Raw genomic sequence first — 17,778 nt, forward strand, 5'->3', positions numbered from 1 at the left:
TATTGGTCAAGCAGACAGAACCTTGTAAATATACCTAAAGGAAGTAGTTTTTTTTTTTAAAAAATATATATATTACCTCTAAGTGATTCCGACGCTCTGCGATGACTCGTTCATCCTTGTTTCCAAAGAGCTTCTTGGGAGGAAATTCTAACATAGCCAGCTGCAAGACACAACAGAGAATGAATCAACAGAGAAATGCTCTTAGCAACTATGAAATAAGAGGGGAAGGGATGTACATGGGTAGCTTGCTCGTACAGCATTAACGGCAACAGCATTCTCAAACTCATTTTTAATATAATTATGGGCAGGACAAGCCTATGTCAGCCAAACTATCACAGAATCTTGTGAAGCAGGTATAGTTACTTCCTCAATCGAAACAAAAAAGGAAGCTGCGATTTGCATCTTCCTTAGGTTATAATCTAGTATACACATGACCTCTTCAGTTCTTTTGTAAAACATTTGTAGTGCAACAATATGCCAGACATACCTGGTTCAGTGGGACTTACACATAAGTAAATGAATTCAGCAGTAAGGCCTTAAAATGCAAAAAGCAATTAGGGGAAGGAATTCAACGTTACAAATGTTTCATCAGCCTAAGCCCAATGGAGCAACCTCGCTTCTCCTCCCCCTGTGTGCTGTTTTTGGGGGTCTACCACACATACCCAAGCCAATGAGGGTCATGGGGGAAGGTGAGGGAGAGAAGTCCTGTTGCGCTCGTGTAAACCCTTGCATGGGCTTCTGATAGCAGGACCAGTTAGTTGAATCCGACCCGATATGCTTAACAATCCTTCTTCCATTCTTTGGAGACATTTTTTTAGAACTGCCTAGAATTCTAAGCCACTTTGTCATAGACTCAAAACAGCTTCCAAGCAAGCAAGCAAAATGGTATTTAAGATAGCAGGGGGAATGCAACAACCCTCCTCCAAAGCAGTTTTTGCTAACTCAGACTTTGTTCGTGACACTTACGGAGCCACAGCAGTTAGCTGAAATAGGTGTTCCTTGCAGCCTTTCCCCAGAGGCAGCTACCAAGTTCGGTTTCAGAACTCCGCAGGAAGATTGTTCACAGCCTTTGGCAATTATGATAAAGGCTTTGCTTCTCCTTGCACTGATGAAAGATGAAGCAGGGCCCCATTTGAGGAACGTAATTATGATAGCAGCCAATATAGGCAGAGGTGGTTTCCACGATGTGTTGGTTTGTGCTTTGAAGGGCTTTAAAATTCAAAGCCAGCATCTTGAACCAGAAGTGCCTTGGCAGTCAGCATAGACGTACCACAGATTGTATTCAGGAGGCAGGTAGGCACAATGTGCAGAAGCTGATGTCTCCAGCTCATCACAAAGAACACATGTATACCGCCTCAGGTATTATGATGGAAGAAAGGCGGGATATAAATGCAACTATAAATAAATGAAATAATAAAAAGCAGTGCCTTTTTTCATTTTCAAAGTAGAAGAAAGTCTGTTTTAGTGCCCCCAATACAGATTGGGGGTGTAAGAGGGGGAACTTTTAAAGGAAAGAGAAGCAGAGTATGAGCAGAAATGATTTTTTGTTTCGTTATTACTTGATTTTTGTGCATTAGCTTTTCAAATCTATAGAGAGAAATATTAAAATAATGTCACTTTAAGCATTAAGGTATTTAAACATTTTCAGGCCTAGATTTTCTCAGTTTTTCAAGGGCTATGTCTGACTTCTGATCCTTTGTCCTGGTTTTCTATGTCTGATACGAGAAAAATCAGAAGTGGTCTCTTTCTGTAGATAGTCAGGGGCTGCTTCACTTACTTTTGAGCTTATAATGAAAAGGGGAAAAAGTGTCCTAGTTTAAAGTTTTTGAAGTTTAAACAAGTAACTCAAGCCTCATCTTCTAGAGAAGTCCTGAAACTCTTCGAGTAAAGGAACTGGACCAAAAAAAAAGTTCTTAAGTTGGAAGTAGCACTATATATTTGGAAATTTGACAACTCTTATCTTTCTTGCCTTGGAAGATTTCTCCAGTAACTTATTTGAGGATAAAACAGCTTTTGCCTACATTTCTACGGAGCTTTCAAGAGGCATGGTAAGAAAGGAAAAACTGCCTTACTTATAGCTTATAGTTTCTTACAGCAAGCAGCTCTAAAACAGGTCAGAAGGCAAAATATTATTTGAACAAACATTTGATTAAAAAAGCAAATTAAGGCAAAGTAAAACCTTTTCCAAACTTTTTACAAGGGAGAAAAGTGTATCACCTATTTCAGGTCAGGTCATATTTCTGAAACACAACAGTTCAATCAAATAAAGAGCCCCCCCCTCCCCGTCTGCTGGCTTTCCTTGGTTCTGTTGGAAGAACACCAAACCTTATGGCCTAGGTCCCTGAACTGCTTGTACTGCCTTGGCAGGTCACATTGCTGGGGTGCAGGGCTTCCTAGTGGCACACTTGCATTTACGGAAGCGCATGACTGGGCATGACCTACCGAATGGACACTGATCTCTCTTCTGTTGCCAACCCCAAAAAGTAGGGGTGCTCTCTTTTTTATATTGGGAATTGTTCTGTTAAATTCCATTTCCTAATGGCACCGTGCTTAATATCTGGTCTATAAATTATGGTACAATATTTTCATCATAGGCTAAGTAGACATTAATTAAACTAAAAATGACAGCATGGCTTGATTTCTGTAGGCAAAAAAAAAAAAAAATGAACAGAATCCCACCCATTTCCACATAGACTTGTAGGGGAGATCTATGCACCATGGTTTATTGCATTATTATTTTAACATCAGTCTGCCCGATGTTATTAAGGAAACAAATTAAATTCAACAGAAAAAGTTTATCCAGATTAGGGACATCTTTCATTCTCAAAAGCAATTTTTTGGGAGCCTAGCTGGATATAGCAGTAAACACTGGTAGTATCATGGATGATAGGTAACATCATTTGATAAATTACTTCACCATTGTGTTCATTATAAGTAGTCTAGGGTAGAGTTCATACGCAGAATTCTAATAAAAAGTGAGTGGAGTGCAATTTAGAAGTTCATGCAAACCTTTTATAGTGCTATAAACACTATGGAACCTTAACTGGATTTTAAATTGCTTACAAAAAAAATCAAGACTAGTAAACCCACGGGCTATTTACAGATATAAATTTATCATAGAACAAAGTTTATTCCCTCAAGTCATACCAGTTCTATCCTTATGTGTTCACTGCCCCGGCCCTTTTTACTTTGCTTCATGATAAGGTAAAGGTAAAGGACCCCTGGACAGTTAAGTCCAGTCAAAGGCAACTATAGGGTTGCAGTGCTCATCTCGCTTTCAGGATAAGGAAAGTCCAGCTTTCCGGATCTTGTGGGGATCAGGACTAAACCGCTTCTGGTGCAATGGAACACCGTGACAGAAAACAGAGTGCACGGAAATGCCGTTTACCTTCCCACCACAGCGATACCTATTTACTGTATTTTTCTGTGCATAAGACGCCCCCATGTACAAGACGAGCCCTATTTTTTTTAAACCCAAAATTAAGAAATTCAATTGTTTAGCTTTTTTGGGGGTGGGGAGGTCACTTCCACCAATCGCTCACCCGCCCGCCTGCCACTTCCGATTGCACACCTTGCCGTACCTGCCAACTGTCTGCCCACCAACAGCCCACCCGCCCACTTGCCGCAGCCGCCAATCACCTGCTCAATTGACGCAGCCACAGCTAATCACCAGCAAAAAGTATCATCTTATACGTGGAAAAATATGGTATCTACTTGCACTGGTGTGCTTTCGAACTGCTAGGTTGGCATGAGCTGGGACAGAGCAACAGCAGCTCACCCTGTCACAGGGATTCGAACTGCCGACCTTCTGATCAGCAAGCCTAGGAGGCTCAATGGTTTAGACCACAGTGCCACATGCTCTTTTTACTTTGCTTCAGGATATGCTCAGCTATATCCACTGGATTTCAAGTTGTGCTATGCTAATATATATATATATATATATATATATATATATATATATATATATATATATATATATAGTATATTCAAGTTTGTGTAAGAGTCCCATGGATCCAAACAGTGCAAGCCAGGGATCCGTAAAAGCTTTACTGGGCCTGATCCACAGTCTTTATAGTCCAGCATCTTGTTCTCACAGTTGCCAACCAGATACCCATAGGTATTATTATTTGTTTATGTGCCTCTTCTCTCAACTTGACTGACATCCTATGCCCTTTTAAAATGTGGTGGTTTTTTGAGGTTTTTGTTTTATTTTGATTATATATATTATGGTTTTATATTTTGATTTTGTTCTCCAAACCGCCCTGAGACCTTTGGGTATGGAGCAGTATATAAATTCAACAAACAAACAAACAAATTATACTTTTGTTCTTTCTTTCTTTTTTGCAAAAAGCTGTCAGCAAATAGCTTCTCCAGAGTTTAGGAGTTATACCTCCCTCCTGCCATGCTCTAATCTGGGTCAAATTCCTCCCATCCCTGCAACAAAGGAATGCTTACATTTATCTGGATTGTACTATTTATCTGAGCAAAATAATAGTTTTTTTTTTGGGGGGGGGGAACGACTGAAACCTTCCGAAAATTTTACACTTAACCTAATTTTCTCTGAACTCCATTTAGTTCAAATTGCACTAATCAATTGCACTACACAAACAGTTTTCAGGGATGCCAACTAAAGAGGACAGTTGAGTATTTACATGCAACAGCGCAGGTTATATTTTCCATTTACAATGGAAATGCTACAATTATTTTATGCTATTGGTTTTTTAAAAACCAATAAAGATGCAAACAAATGCAGAAATAAATAAATAAATAAAGTGTCTTCATAAAGCCTGGAATAGTTCTTTTGTGACCTGACACCTTGAACGCAGCTGTAGTAGCATTCCCCCCCCCTTTAATGCCCCAAAACAATTTAAGCAGGGACCAATACTGGCACCTTTCATACCTTAAAACATTTGCTTGTGGCTCAGTTTGTAGAGCATGAGACTCTTAATCTCAGTCGGGTATGTGTCTATGCCATGGCCTTACTCACGAGTAGGCACCCTCCTGGACATGCCGACAGAGTCATGGGTTTGAGCCCCACATTGGGCAAAATATTCAGGGGGGTTGGACTAAATGATCCTCGTGGTTCCTTCCAACTCTACGGTATTCTATGATTTTATAAATGTGATTATCAAAGGAGAAAATATAAAGAGTTGTATGTATTACAGGCATAAACCAGTGTAAGGCTATGTTCACACAATCCTTTGCTTTTTAGTCGGCTTCCCCCCTAAATTGATAAGAATGTATTGACTAGGTTCTGAGTGGTGTGGTCATTAGGTATTCCAGTTGCAGTCCTGAAATTGGCAGGGTCTCGCACTCTGGCTTCTATGTGAAACAAAAAATCCACAACCACATTAGCAGCCCCCTCCAAAGATGATCTTACAGTCCTCTCTAAAGAAGATTTTCTCACTGCACAGAAGCTCAGCTGGGTAACATCTGGCAGCATTTATGAAACCTTCTTGTCTTATGAGACCAAACAGTGCTGTAAATTTCAGCCACCATTGCCTCTGAGAAATGCTAATAATGAAAACTCATCAAAGGATAGCAATAATTCTTAGTGTTGATGAGATGGATGTGTTTCTGACTTCTCAGAATTAATAGCAGGCCCCAGGGCCTAAAAGAACAGCTGTCACATAGAAATATACCTGCAGACAAACAAACAACCTCCCTTTAAGCAGTAGCAGCTGATCTTCAGAAAGGGAAAAGGGAGGGGAATGCAATTTCTGCTTTACTCCAAAGCATTGGTATTTAAATGGTATTTAAGTTTAGAAAATCTATACTGTGTTTATACAAATTGCACAAAGAGCTGATTAACCAAAAATAAAACAAGCCTAAGGTCTTCTGCACTGAGTATCTCTTTGCTCTTTTTATAGCTCAAATCACCCAAAACCAGGGAAATATTGTCAAGAAGTAGATCTTCAACATCAGGAAATAAAGGAACTGAGAGACAAGCAGCAAAGGCAAGAAATAAATCTGTACTAGCTGGAAGTTTATTGTTATTATTGTCACTATTTAAATTTATTAGTCACTTTCCTGACATAGATGTTAAGCAGCATGAGAGATAAAATTGAACCCTGGGCAACCTTGCTCTGAAGGCTCCATGGCGCCAAACATCAGTCCCCAAGCACCACTTCCTGAAAACAATATCCAAGTACACCTGGAAACACGACTGAGTGATGCCATCCACCATGGGACCCCACCCTGTCTTGCCACTTGAGGAGAAATGGAAAGTGCCTCCCTGCCTCGCCGCACGGGTGTTGCTGCTGATTTCAGGCAAGATCTCTCATGCTCTGCAAGATCTCGCATGATCTTGACGAGATCTCGCTGGAAATTGGTACCGCTTCTCTGCCAGTGGTGGAAGTGGCAGGACGTCTGCGAGGGTGCCACCTCGGGGACTTCTGCCTGAGACGGCGGCCTCACCCTACCCAATGGCTGGGCTGACCCTGCCACCCACCCGTCTCTCCAGAAAAATGCCACAGTCGTGGTATTGAAAGCCAAGCCACTGAGAGATCAGGGCCAAAAGGGATATGCTTCTCCAGTTTCTCTCCTGACAGAGAACATCCTACAGGGCAACTGAGGCAGTTTCCATACCCAAGCCAGACCTGAACCCAGCTTGAAATGGATTTAGAAAATTTTGTTTCAGCCTGGATTTCTGGTCTGTGACCTCCCATTCAAGGACCTTGCCCCAGAAGGAGGGAGTTGGTGACCAATCAGTAATGGCTTAGATTTTCTAGATCCAGTGAGGGTTTCTAAAGGAAGAGGAAGCTTGTTAAATATACACTATGTACAGTCCTGTAAATAAATAGAATATAATAACCGAGCATATTCAGCTATTAATTGGTGGAATTCATTAACCAAATTATATTTATAAGCTCCTTGCTACTGTATGGTACCTCAGTTTATGAACACAATTGGTTCCAGAAGTCTGTTCATAAACTGAAGCGTTCATAAACTGAAGCGAACTTTCCCATTGAAAGTAATGGAAAGTGAATTAATCCGTTCCAGATGGGTCCGCGGCGTTCGTAAACCGAAAATTCGTAAACTGAGGTGTTCATAAACCGAGGTTCCACTGTATAAATAACAAACCACAACAGAATGATGCAGTGTGTATCCTTAGGGTCAACAAAAAGCTTAATTTCCTCCCCCCCCCCACCGTCCTCCATTTTATCCATTTCTATTTGCAGACCACTTTTCCTCAAGTGTTGATTCTATGCAGTCAACATGCACGTTGCTTCTTTATAGCATTAGGACCGTGTTGTGAAGCGCCATTTTCATCTAACATGCTACAAGGTCAGGAAATAATGAGTCTCTAAATGCCAGCAGACATCTAGGTATGATTTAATACCAAATGCATAATTAATACCCAATGTTTAGTGTTTGACACCACCAACATATTAGTCTTGAAGTGAGCACGTCCAACATTTTGACTGGATGCATTAATGTGGTCATCAACATCAACTTGTTTATCCGACTCGACAAAATAATATGCTGCAAAATTTCAAAACTGTAAGATGACAGCATTTCTCTTTTAATAAACTGTAGGAATTTTACCTCCCATGATAAATCAATATTTCAATGCACTTCTTTTGGAAATGTGGTGGCGGAAACATGAAATGCATCTTCAGATTAAGAATACAGAGGCAGTAGCCCAGAACTGAACAGCTAATGAGCTATAAAGTTCACCTCTACAGGACATTGCATAAATTAAGCAAGCATACATTTCTCTATGTACAATAAATATAAATCTGGAGTCAGAAGATTGTGAAAAAGAGCCCTGCTAAAATAATGAGTGCACAGGATTTGGGATTCTGCCCCCACCTTTTGACATTAGATATTTGAATTTATGAAACTTTAACCATTCTTCTACTTAAATAGCAAGAGTGCTATTTTAAAGCTCACCAAAAACCTCTGTGATCATGGGGTTGGAACAAAAAGTAAGTGCATAGAAGCATACCATTTCACAGAGACATCTAAAGTGCATTATATTCATTTACAAATATATGCAAATACAGTAAGCGCACAACTTACGTGGGGGCTACAAACTGGGGAACGTGCCTAAAGCCAAAATTCATATAGTCAAAGCACACTGGGTTCAGTGACAGGTGGGATTGCCAATGTCTTCTTTCCTGGACGCCTTCCCCCTTTTTCCATTTCTTTTTTCCTTTTTTGCCAAGCATGTAAAGCGAATGCACACAATTTAAATGCTCATAGGTTGCAGGCTTATTGTATGCATTTTTAAGTTTTGCTTTTTAAACTACTACCGGTAGGTACTTCTATACCATAAACCAGGGATTCAGAAAATTGTCAGTGCCCAGGAACACAACAACAGAAACACAGGAGCTTCTACAATGAAGCGTATATAGAAACTGAATTTAAGTACAGTAGTGCCAATTTAAATAAACATTCACATCTTTATTAACAAAGAACATTTAAAACAATATAAGAAATGATATAGTGGACTTTTAAGAAACAGCAGTATGCAAGAGGGAAACAAACCAGAAGTGGAAGTTGGGGGAAGGCCAGGAGGGGGAGGGAAGATGGGATTTAACATTAATGTTATTGATATGAGATGTATCAATGATAGAAAAAGAAAAGTGAATAAAAATTTAAAAAATAATAATAATACAGTGGTACCTCAGTTTTCGAGCATCTCAGAGGCCAAACATTTCAGTTTTCAAACACCAAAAACCTGGAAGTAATTGCTTCCATTTTCAAACACGCCTCGGAAGTCAAACGGCTTCTGCTACGTGTTTTTCTTTTATCTCCGTTGACTTTGCCAACCGCCCTTTGCGCCTCGGTTTTTGAACATTTGGAAGTCGAACAGTCTTCCAGAACGGATTATGTTCGACAACTGAGGTACCACTGTACTGATAAATTAGCACATCTGCTTCTCTTAAGTAATTTAACTTTGTTGTTGTTTAGTCGTTTAGTCGTGTCCGACTCTTCGTGACCCCATGGACCAGAGCACGCCAGGCACTACTGTCTTGCGCTGCCTCCCACAGTTTGGTCAGACTCATGTTGGTAGCTTCAAGAACACTGTCCAACAATCTCATCCTCTGTCGTCCCCTTCTCCTTGTGCCCTCAATCTTTCCCAACATCAGGGTCTTTTCCAGGGAGTCTTCTCTTCTCATGAGGTGGCCAAAGTATTGGAGCCTGAGCTTCACGATCTGTCCTTCCAGTGAGCACTCAGGGCTGATTTCCTTCAGAATGGATAGGTTTGATCTTCTTGCAGTCCATGGGACTCTCAAGAGTCTCCTCCAGCACAACAATTCAAAAGCAATCAGCCTTCTTTATGGTCCAGCTCTCACTTCCATACATCACCACTGGGAAAACCATAGCTTTAACTATACGGACCTTTGTTGGCAAGGTGATGTCTCTGCTTTTTAAGATGCTGTCTAGGTTTGTCATTGATTTTCTCCCAAGAAAGAGGCGTATTTTAAGTTCATGACTGCTGTCACCATCTGCAGTGATCATGGAACCCAAGAAAGTAAAATCTCTCACTGCCTCCATTTCTTCCCCTTCTATATGCCAGGAGGTGATGGGACCAGTGGCCATGATCTTAGTTTTTTTGATGTTGAGTTTCAGACCATATTTTGCGCTCTCCTCTTTCACCCTCATTAAAAGGTTCTTTAATTCCTCCTCACTTTCTGCCATCAAGGTTGTGTCATCAGCATATCTGAGGTTGTTGATATTTCTTCCAGCAATCTTAATTCCGGCTTGGGATTCATCCAGTCCAGCCTTTTGCATGATGAATTCTGCATATAAGTTAAATAAGCAGGGAGACAATATACAGCCTTGTCGTACTCCTTTCCCAATTTTGAACCAATCAATTATTCCGTATCCAGTTCTAACTAGAGCTTCTTGTCCCACATAGAGATTTCTCAGGAGACAGGAAAAAAAGACGTCTCGGTCAATTACTGTATTAAAACACTGTTGGCAGGGGAGGGGGGGTGTCACTTTGAAGTGAAGAGAGAATGTGCTTTCTGTTGTAACTTTAGATCATCCAGAGCAGAAGACATTTGTGAACCTCCGTGGTGAATGTGCACAACTTATTGATAAACCAATACAAGAAGAGGCAGAGAGTTGAATACAGCATCATTCAGTAATCCTCTAATACTCTGAAGTTCACTTCACTAGAGTTATGAATAAAATGTCCAAAGAAAGACTACCTCCAAGCAACTATTGTTCTTAATGTCCTGTCCTGAAAAAGAGGACATGACTGCACCATTGTGCTCTTTTTCCACTCTTGTTCATCTGGATTCAGTCATCCTTTCCTTATTAAGATTCTCACACTGACTGGGGATAGCTATTATCAGATCATACGATCTGCACTGATCTCCCCAGGTTTTCCCTCAGCTACTAGGAAACCAACAGAAGCTGTGGAATAAAGAGGATTACAGGCACTTTATGATCTACTGCTTGGTTTTTCTTCTGCACTTTTTTTTCTTTAACCGAGGATGTTTCCAAATCCTTATTTTATGTTGCAGATCATTGTATTTAATTAAATGCATGCTTCCAGAAAATTACATAGAATTTTTCACAATTAAAAACTACAACATAATGGTGGGAAAATACAAGAAAAATGGTAAAAAGGTAATGCAGAGATTCATTATGTTCATGAATTCCTCTACACTCAAAAATTTTGGAAGGAACCAACACCCCAAATATCCATTTTGAACTTCTGTTTCAGTGATATTATAAGAAACAACAAAATCCTTCTTTAATTTTGGTGAACCACACACACAGAGAAAGAGAGCCTTGCAAATGATAGCACAAAAATCCTTCCAATGCTTTCTCCCACAAAAGAAGAAAAAAGAACAACACGTAAGTAAAAGACTGAATCACTGTAGTAGAGATAGCCTGAAAGGACCATTTGTAGTAGAAATACAATAAATTGTGTGTTCCTGCAGCAGAAAAGGCATGATGGATACAAATGTAGATATAATTTAATTAGAAACTTACCTCTGGGTATTTTAATTTTAATGTTTGATGCATTTCTCTAAACCGACTGTACCGCCTGAATACTGTCCACGTGTCATCTAGGACTGATATCTATTATGCAGGGGTGAAAAAGAAAATGGCAAAATTAAGATGAACGAAGCATATATAGGAACACAGATACTATGGCTCCCTGCAATGGACAATTTTCCACCATCAAACTATTATTATCTGGACTGACTCATCTTGTACATGGGGAATAAATGCACTCATTGATACAGGATTTGCAAGAAAACCACATCCGCACAATTTACTCAGTGGGCAAACTGACAACAGAATGCAGAGCTGATTTTATAAAGTAAAATCCATAGAGAGTGCCCAGGTTTTAAGCTTCCTATAATAAATGCATCCAGCTTAGATTCTTTGTGAATCCCTGTAGTTTTCTCTCTCCTCCCACTCTAACACACACACCTTTCATTTGAAAAAGAAGTTAAACTTCTTACCTTTATTTCATATTCACAGTGCTCATCCATCCCTTGTCCACAAAGGACATAGCGTGGAATACTAATTTTAACTGGATTCTTTAGGTCATCTGGGTTTGTTTTAACAGAACGACAGATCATTCGCTATCAAATGAATATCAAACAGGAAGAACAAATTAAAACCTGTATCACTTAATGAACAACAGTCTGTAAGGGCAGAAATACATTTTCTGTCAGAAAAGTAAAATAAAGTAAGATAGTTATTGTTCTTTGAATCGAGGGTTTGTGAGAAGCAAATGGTACTGTAATCCTCTTGCGAATGTTGCTTACTCTTTTTGCAGCCTTAAGCACAATGAAAAACAGATAATAAAACTTTATAACCACATTTATGATCACGTAAGAAACACATCTAAAAGCCTGTTTGTTGGAAGGAGGTGGGTAAACAAATTCTGACAATTCCTCTTTCTCCTGAAAATCTCCTTCAGAGGTTCTGAGAACCTCTGGAACAACGTGGGAGATGTTGCAGGGTCCTGAAAGGAAAGGAGGAATTGGTGAAAATTACTTTCCTTGCCCTCCAGTAGGCACCTCCACTGGATTGCAGCCTCTTCCACAAAGTGGATCCTTTCCATTTACAGAAGGAAAACTCAGAATGCAATAAAGTAGCCTTTGCTGCATCAAGGAAAGCATAAAGAAAGCTGGCAACTTGCTATTCCTTAAAATTGATCATTCAGTTGATTTTTCTATGGTTTTACCATATTTGTAATCTGTACAAGATTACAAAAAGGCTTCCTATTATTATAAAAAACTATTTTTAAAAATCATACAGGCATCAATAGCTTTATCAATGTAGTTTAAGCTTACTGACATTGAAAATTTTAGTGCTTCTCATCATAACCATGTGGGTTTTGAAAGTTCTCACTATCTACAGATAGCACTTGGAAACAATCAAATGTGCAATAAATTCAGTGGTTTTACTTTACACCACCTATAGAACATCTCTGTATAGAACGGACCTCACTCTTGAGGAATCCTTAAAATCTTACAAGCAGAGGCTTAGCAAAGCTTGACAAAATAACAGCACACGGAAATGTTAACATAGCAAAGAACAAAACAATTGGTTAGATAGTTCAAGAAAAGGCTCTGTAGAAGTAGTGTCTTGAAGATGGGTCTCTCAAAATAAATCAAAGCTGTGTGGACTCAGAACTTTGGCAGCCGTGCAAGATTATATCGACAAGGTTGTTTGTTTTTTAAGGAAACAGCGATAAATAACAAGCAGCAGGAGGAAGCCTATATAGAGTAACACTGGAGGGAGATGCACCACACTCTCTTTAATGGTGTTCTGGGAGGGATAAAAAACAGCAGAGAACTGTGCAGTGAGAGGGTCAGAGAAATAGTGCAGATATGGCCAGGGTGGTGAGTCACATTAAATCATACCTTAAAACAAACTATGTGGTGTGTGAGCCAGTCTATGAATGGCCTCATAAGGCAGGAGTGTACCAGGGAGGTCAGAACTACCAGCCAGCCAGACTTTGGGATGAGTGGAAAACATGGATTTTTTCACTTATTCAGGCAACTCTTCTCCTGCTAAATCAAACATGATGAGCCCTGCTTGAGCCATGGATAGCCCCCAACTTATGTGCTCCTACCTCCCCTTATATGCAGAGATTAGAAGTCTCTATTCCCAGTTTGTGTCGGCTAATGGTTTCCAAATCCATCCAAACAACAAACGATGGTTTGCGCTTGCTTGCATACCTGGATTGTGGCCCTGGCTTGCAGGCAAGGTTACACCATCTTTGCCCATTCTCTCATGCAAGGGAAGAAGGTAGCACAAAGACTAAGGAAGTGGTTCCCAATTGTAGCTTGCCCACAGACTACTTGAAAATTGTCGAGTGTCTTGATGAATCACGTAGTGATTCCCCCCAACCCCCGGTTGTAGCAATTGACGTTTTTATCATTCAGGAACAGAAGCACCCTCATTTTGGGAGGAAAAAGCTCAGAAAATAAACACCCTTTTATGGGCGGGTTCCATACACATATATACACAGCATGCATAAGAACAAAGCATTTCCACAATATTACTATAAATTGAATTTAGGGCAGTTCACAGAACATGTATTTAAGAGGGAGGGATATTGCCTCCCTCCTCCCTCAGTTTTGGAGCTGCTTTGACAGGCTGGTGCTGGAGGAGGAAGCCAATCCAACTCCTGGGCATATTTTGAATACTATTTAATTAGGCTGCATATGCACACATTTTAAAAATACAGCCTTGGAACTTCAGAAAGTTTACAAGGAAGATTAGAGAAATCTGAAACATAAATTAAAAACTAGCCAATATAAAATAAAACCTACATTAACATTAAAAACAGAATGCAAAAAAAGATAATTTAAAACATCAAATACTTGACGAAATAAAAAAATGTCTTAATTGGTGTCTAAAAGAAGAGAAAGAAAAGCACCAAGGGAATGTGTCCACCAACAGGGTTGCCAACACAAAAAAAGGCTGTTTTCTTGATAACTACCCATCTAAACTTGGAAGGTGGGGGTGAAGCCAAACCTCAGAGGAAAGGCAGGAAGTACATTATCATTCTACACGGTAAGGCTGCAATAGTATGTACACTTATCTGGGTCAAAACTGCAAGGAATTGGTGGGACTTCCTTAAACAAATATGTCTAGGATAGCTCCACATGGGGATTGTAATGTTTGAAAAGTGGATTGGGTGGTTTTTCATTTTATTTTATTGTCTCCCTATATATACACTATCCCAGCATTTACACACTAATAAGTGAGCTATGTATTGATAGTTTCAAATAATCTGCAAGGCAGTCCACAGAAACAAGAAATAAAAACACCCTAGCAATCAGATCATGTACCAAGGAAAGTGCAGGCAGCAAAAAGTTTTATTCAAGAGGAACAAAAGGGAGAAATCATTGCAATAAATCCGCAGACAAGCTGTTGCTTTCAATTAAGTTAAATAAAGGCAGAGAAGCAAATCTTTACATGACTTCTGACTGCTAGTGTTGTATTAAATCTTCCCTGTTCACACACAGATCAGTTGCCACCTATCGATGGTTGTCATATCCAATGTAAAGTCATGCCTTCCCAAATATGAAAGTGTTCCCAATTGAAGATACCCAATACAATTGCATGCACATGCAGTGTACCCAAAACTCAGTTGCTATTTTTTTTTTGTCTGAAATACTTGGAATGTCTGAGAAGGCTAGTAAACATTCTGTAAAACTGGCAACAGAGGGCATGAGAATATTAGTGCCTTAAATAATATTTAAAACTGATGCTTAACTCAGAAGTAATTTTCAGATACATCCTTGATGTAGTCGTAAAGCAACTGTAAGTTGAAGTCTTCGCATGGCTATTTCCCTAACACGGCCCTGCTTGCTAGGACTTAGTTATGTGTCTCATCTGAGAGATTATTTACATGAAAACGCACATTTGGTTGATTTGCATTCTTTTGAACATAACACCTAAAGAGCACCCAGATTTAATGTCCTGTCAAGAGCAGCATTAGCTTAATGGCGTCTTCATTTGAACTGAAAGTCAATTTCCAGATATATGGTGGAGTGCTAGGTTGGGCATGACAAAAGGGTGAAACAGTTCTCAGTTGGGTAAATGCCTCTCTCTGAGAAATGCAAGTCAAACTGTGGGATGAATCACAGCCAGCCTTACCTGCACGAGAAAATACAAGCTCAATTTCGATTAGATTTTCTTTCTTCAGGACAACTATACACTTGAGCTCACTCAGACAATGCAGCTGAATTTTGTCAAATGGCAATTGGTCAACTAGGGAATGTAAAGAGCTAGGCACTGAGCAGAAGATACTATCTTCCTCTAAAAGACCTACATGAGTATTTGTAAGGACTAGTGATCGGATTTTGCCTTCTAGTTTTACTGTTGTATAGAGCAGTATCTGAATATCTCCCAAAAGGGGCTTGTTGATTCCCATGTTTCCATGGAGCATGTACACCAGATCAGCTAAATTGGCCCCAAAACTGCATGACACACGCACGCCATTTTCAAAAACCAAATCAGAGATTGCTGAAGCCCAGTCAAGTGAAAGGTGCAACAGATCTCCTTTCAGGAGTGGGTGATTTAAGTAAGCAGACTCAGATGATGATATTACAATGCTAAGTATGTCATGGCATATTCTTTGTGTGAAATATTTGTTAAAGGTAAATATTTTCATTGTATTTTCTTCATTAGAACACAAAAGTCTGATGCTCTGTCCAGCATAGCCAATTTGGATTTCTCTTAATGCAGTGATTGGGAAAACATGAAAAATTTCCAGTGTGTCCTGATGGCTCTCCAGTGGATTGGCTGATGCAATAATGGCATACAGGACCGAAGCAAGTAAAAGCAAGCATGCAGGCTCTGGTCCAGTTCTGTTATGGTTTCCTACAGCAATCCAGTAGATTCCTTTTAACTCATCAGGTTTGGCAGAAATTTCTGGCAAGATACAGGTCACATATTGCAACAGTTCATCCTGAGAGCACAGCTGCAATTTCAGAAGCCCATCTGAAAAGCACACAAAATTTTGCTTAAGCACAAGGCTAGTTTCCAGTTTTTCCCTTCTGGGAAAGTAAGTATATCTCTCAGAATGATCTGCTGTACACATATCAATTGAAATGCCAGAGTGTAAGAATGTCTTATCTTCATCTTTTTGCACAGGACTTCCTGGACTGATACTTGCATCATGGAAGCCATTCTTGTTCACACCTAAAGGAAGATTTAACTGTATTTTTTTAATAAATGCAAAATCTTTTACAAATGACACCATTTGTGTACACGTCTCATTTTTGTCACACAGACTGGCCAGACCTTTGATCTGCTTAGAAAACCAGCTCCCCATAAACACTTGATAGTTGGTATCACTGTAAATACTGGAGAATTTGCTGAAGAGATGTCCCAGCCCATAACTCTGCTTTGTTCCCACATGGGACTCTGGGAGAGGTCTTTGGCTGGCATTCGTAGCTCTTTCATCTAACTGCTGGTATGGAATCTGGGCACAAATCTGGGGGATCTGGTTACTGTGTTCTCTGACAGAGAGAGAAATGCAAGCTCCAGAATGATGTTTGGCAGAGGCTAAAAGTTCTGAGGCAGGAATATGGCAGTCAACAACCAGATCAGATTCTGCTCCCAAACTACTGGGTTCCCAAGTAGTAGTAGCTAAGCCTGTGCTGTCGAAATGATAGCATGCTGATTTGCTTTCTGATGAATGAATCATTCCATATCTGTCATGAGCCTGAAGATGAAAATCTGCAGAATATTTGGAGCAAGTTCTCTTGCTATTTATGACTTTGGGTTGATTCAAGTCACGTTCATTACTGCACAGCCAGCTGATGTATTCCTGTCCTAACTGTCTTTTTTTATTTGTAGTTTTTTGAGTCATACAGAACTCCGGGATTCTTCTCCAATGAGGATTGAATGCATCTATGCTTTCGTCCTGGTTACTGATGTCTGCTATTCTTGTATCTTCACTTGTATAACATTGGCTGCCATTAGTAGGTAGAGCGAGAAAGCCATAAAGGGGCATTTTCTGTTTAAAATGTCAAAAAAAACAAGCACACAAAGGCACTTCTTGTGTTTAACTGAAAATGTATTCTCATGTAAATTTTCAGGTGAGGATTTTATTGTTTCGTGCAACTCTGGATTAAACAGCATTGACACTAAATTAAATCAGTGGGATCAGTTGTGATTCCAACCCATAATTTCCCTTTAGCATAATCTTGCATTTTGAAAAGTATCCATTTCACTTAGGTAAATATTGAAGGATCGATCCATATCCCTAATGGCAGAGCTACGGATTTGGAAAATAAAACTGAAATGTATATTATCAGACCTCCAAAAGAAGCAAATGTTTTGATAAAAATCACCTAATCAACTTTGATAAAAAGCTGTTATTTAAGCATGTCTCTTTGCTCGGAAAACAGGAAAGAAAGCATATTAGCAGAAGCAAAGAAACTTATTGTGAAAACTAAAGTTGGGCACCTGCAACAGTTCACGTGCAGTATTTCTGCATTATGACTGATCATTTGGAAAAGTGAACTTCAATTTTTCCAGACTATATGGGCCATGCACAACTGACAAGAAAGAGTGTGCCCTCTCATACCATTGACACAGGTTGGAATTTAGAGCAGTTGATTGATTGATTGATTGAATCTAAGTTGCAGTATATCAGGGTATTCACCAATTACTTACACCTAAATATATAAACATTGTTTCTAAATTATAGATTGCTGAAACTGTTGCAGTGTCAAATATATATATAATAATAATAAACTATGACCAACTGAAGTTTTACCATAGCAGAAGCTTTAATTTTAAGCCTTATTCCATTGGCTATTAATC

General features: G+C 39.5%; 1 protein-coding gene across 4 annotated transcripts in view; it reads right to left on the reverse strand.

Moving 5' to 3' along the window:
• Positions 1-17,778, reverse strand: part of KIF16B (kinesin family member 16B) — an 85,601-nt gene that overhangs the window by 14,269 nt on the left and 53,554 nt on the right. For 2 of the 4 annotated variants that reach the window (XM_035110049.3, XM_035110047.3), the window contains 3 exons: positions 11,439-11,561; positions 10,960-11,049; positions 77-160 (listed from right to left, as the gene is read on the reverse strand). In XM_035110049.3, the coding sequence (XP_034965940.2) occupies positions 77-160; positions 10,960-11,049; positions 11,439-11,561 (297 nt within the window). Of the gene's footprint in view, positions 1-76; positions 161-10,959; positions 11,050-11,438; positions 11,562-14,297; positions 16,967-17,778 lie in introns of those variants that run through there. The other 2 variants (XM_035110043.3, XM_088667185.1) reach the window with 2 other exon arrangements.

Source organism: Zootoca vivipara, chromosome 3, assembly GCF_965207765.1.
Source record: "Zootoca vivipara chromosome 3, rZooViv2.hap1.1, whole genome shotgun sequence".
Lineage (NCBI taxonomy): Eukaryota > Metazoa > Chordata > Lepidosauria > Squamata > Lacertidae > Zootoca > Zootoca vivipara.